This window comes from Talpa occidentalis, unplaced genomic scaffold, assembly GCF_014898055.3.
Source record: "Talpa occidentalis isolate TD23 unplaced genomic scaffold, MPIMG_talOcc4v2.1 talOcc4.15, whole genome shotgun sequence".
NCBI lineage: Eukaryota > Metazoa > Chordata > Mammalia > Eulipotyphla > Talpidae > Talpa > Talpa occidentalis.
The window spans coordinates 8,071,826-8,073,762 of NW_023601543.1; the positions used below are offsets into that span (position 1 = coordinate 8,071,826).

General features: G+C 61.8%; 1 protein-coding gene across 1 annotated transcript; it reads right to left on the minus strand.

Annotated features, from left to right (window-relative positions):
* Positions 1–488: 488 nt before the first annotated feature.
* On the minus strand, positions 489–1,701 carry HAPSTR2 (HUWE1 associated protein modifying stress responses 2). Its single transcript, XM_037511866.2, is given in 7 exon segments — positions 489–1,058; positions 1,061–1,150; positions 1,153–1,212; positions 1,215–1,474; positions 1,476–1,606; positions 1,608–1,662; positions 1,664–1,701. Coding segments are annotated over 7 exon segments (807 nt in total). The 3' UTR covers positions 489–885.
* Positions 1,702–1,937: the final 236 nt, after the last annotated feature.

Here is a 1,937-nt window from a genome sequence, read left to right on the forward strand (position 1 = left end):
GCTCATGCGCCTAGTTCTACCATGTTGTACCCTGAAATAAAACCCAGTTCATTTTGATGACTTCATCTTCCACTACAAAACACTCCAAAAGATAGCCCCTCAGAAAATAGAACTTTTCACATCGCTAACAAAATGGACCACCACTGTGTTACCAGGAACCCACTTCTGCTGTCAGGATCCCGACCTTTGGCGCAGTCCCAAAAAGAACGTGGAAGTAAGTCAACAGAAGGTATTACCTGTCCAACCATCAAGCACCTCACCATATCACCATATAATCACCAAAATCATCAACTTTAAAAACAAAGCAAACCTCCTAGTCTAATATGAATTCTTTCGAATTCACGGTTTCTTTCTAGAAATGAGGTGCGCCTTAGAGTGGAGTAAAAGAACAAGAGACTCCAACTTTCACCAAGATGTCAAATTTCACATCTGAATTCTACGTGATCCAACTGGCAAAAAATGGTTAAAGCAAACGCGAACGATCAAGAGTCAAAGTATGCCATAAGCAAGTGAACGCCTGCCAGTCCTTCCCCTCTAAGACTTTTAAATAAGGTCACATTTCTTCATTCAACAAACATTTATTGAGCACCAGCGACTGGGCTGGATGCTAAGGAGTATAACTGAACAAGAGAAACCAGGCTCCCGTCTTGACTGGAAACTTGTTTGAAACGATCCCGCTAGCTACTACAGGATACTTGTTTTCGGCTACGATCTGACTGGGGGCGGGGGAGGTCAGAGTCACACCAGGACTGGAATACTTTCAGTTTCTTTGTGGCAGACGAGATAGAAAACTTTGTTTAACTTAGAGAAGGAACAGTCGGTGTGGCGCTCCTCACGCACGCGCGGAAGGGCAAGCAAGGTGGCGGCCGGCGCCCACGTGGCGGTTCACACCAAACGGTTGCGCTTGTGGTTGGGGGAGTCCGAGATGCCGTCCCCGCACTGGGCCGAAGGGCGTTTGCGGGTCCCCCCACTGTCCGGGCGTTGGCCCAGTTCTTCTGAGTCGAAGGGGTTCAAGTCGTCCTCCAAGCAGCTACTTTTTCGGCGGCCCCCGCCGGCTGCCCGCTGACCGGCGGTGGGGAGCCGGGCGCCCCCGATCTTACGCTGATGCTGGCCATGGCGCCGCTGAGGCCATGCAGCGCGATGGCCTCGTGAAGGGCTGCAGGTCGACGTCCACCGACGAGCTGGACTCCGGGGCCGCGGCCTGGCCGGGGGCCCTGCGAGCGGCTTGGGGGGCACCCTGGAGGGGCGCGAGGGGGGCGGGGGCGCGGGGGGCGCTTTGCCACACAGGAAGCTGATGAGGTCCTCGCGCAGAATGGTGCTTCGGCCCTTCTTCACCCACTCCAGCACATCCTTGATGCGGCGCTGGCAGCCCACCTGGACGCCCAGGTCGAAACTTCGCTGGTGGGCGTCCCCGCTCTCCTTGTAGAGGCTGGTGACGGCCATGGCCGCATGCTGGAAGGGGTCCCACACGGAGCGCCGGGCTGAGGGCCGCCGCATCCTTGTAGAGCTGGGCCACGGCGGTGGCGGAGATCTGGAAGAGGTGCCACAGCCGCTGCCGCTCGCTCTGGGGCCCCGCCGCCTCCTCCTGCAGCTCCGGGGGCAGCTGCGCTCTCCTGCTCGGCCTCGGCCAGGCACTGGCGCTCCCACTTGGAGAACCAGGCCCGCCACCTCGGCCTCGCCCTCCTGCGGCGGCGGCTCCATCCTCCGCCGCCGCCGCCGCCGGCCGCTCGCCGCGCCGCCGCCGCCCACTCGGGCTCCCCCAGCGCCGCGCCCCTCCGGCTCGGCGCGCCCCTCCTCCGGCCGCGGCCGCCGCCTCCTCCGCGCGCGCCGGCGGGCGGTGGCGCGGGCGGCGGGGCCCGAGGCCAACGGCTCCGCGCGCCGCCAGGCCGCCCCGCCCCGCCCCGCCGGCCCCGCCGCCGCCGCCGCGCGCCCCTTCC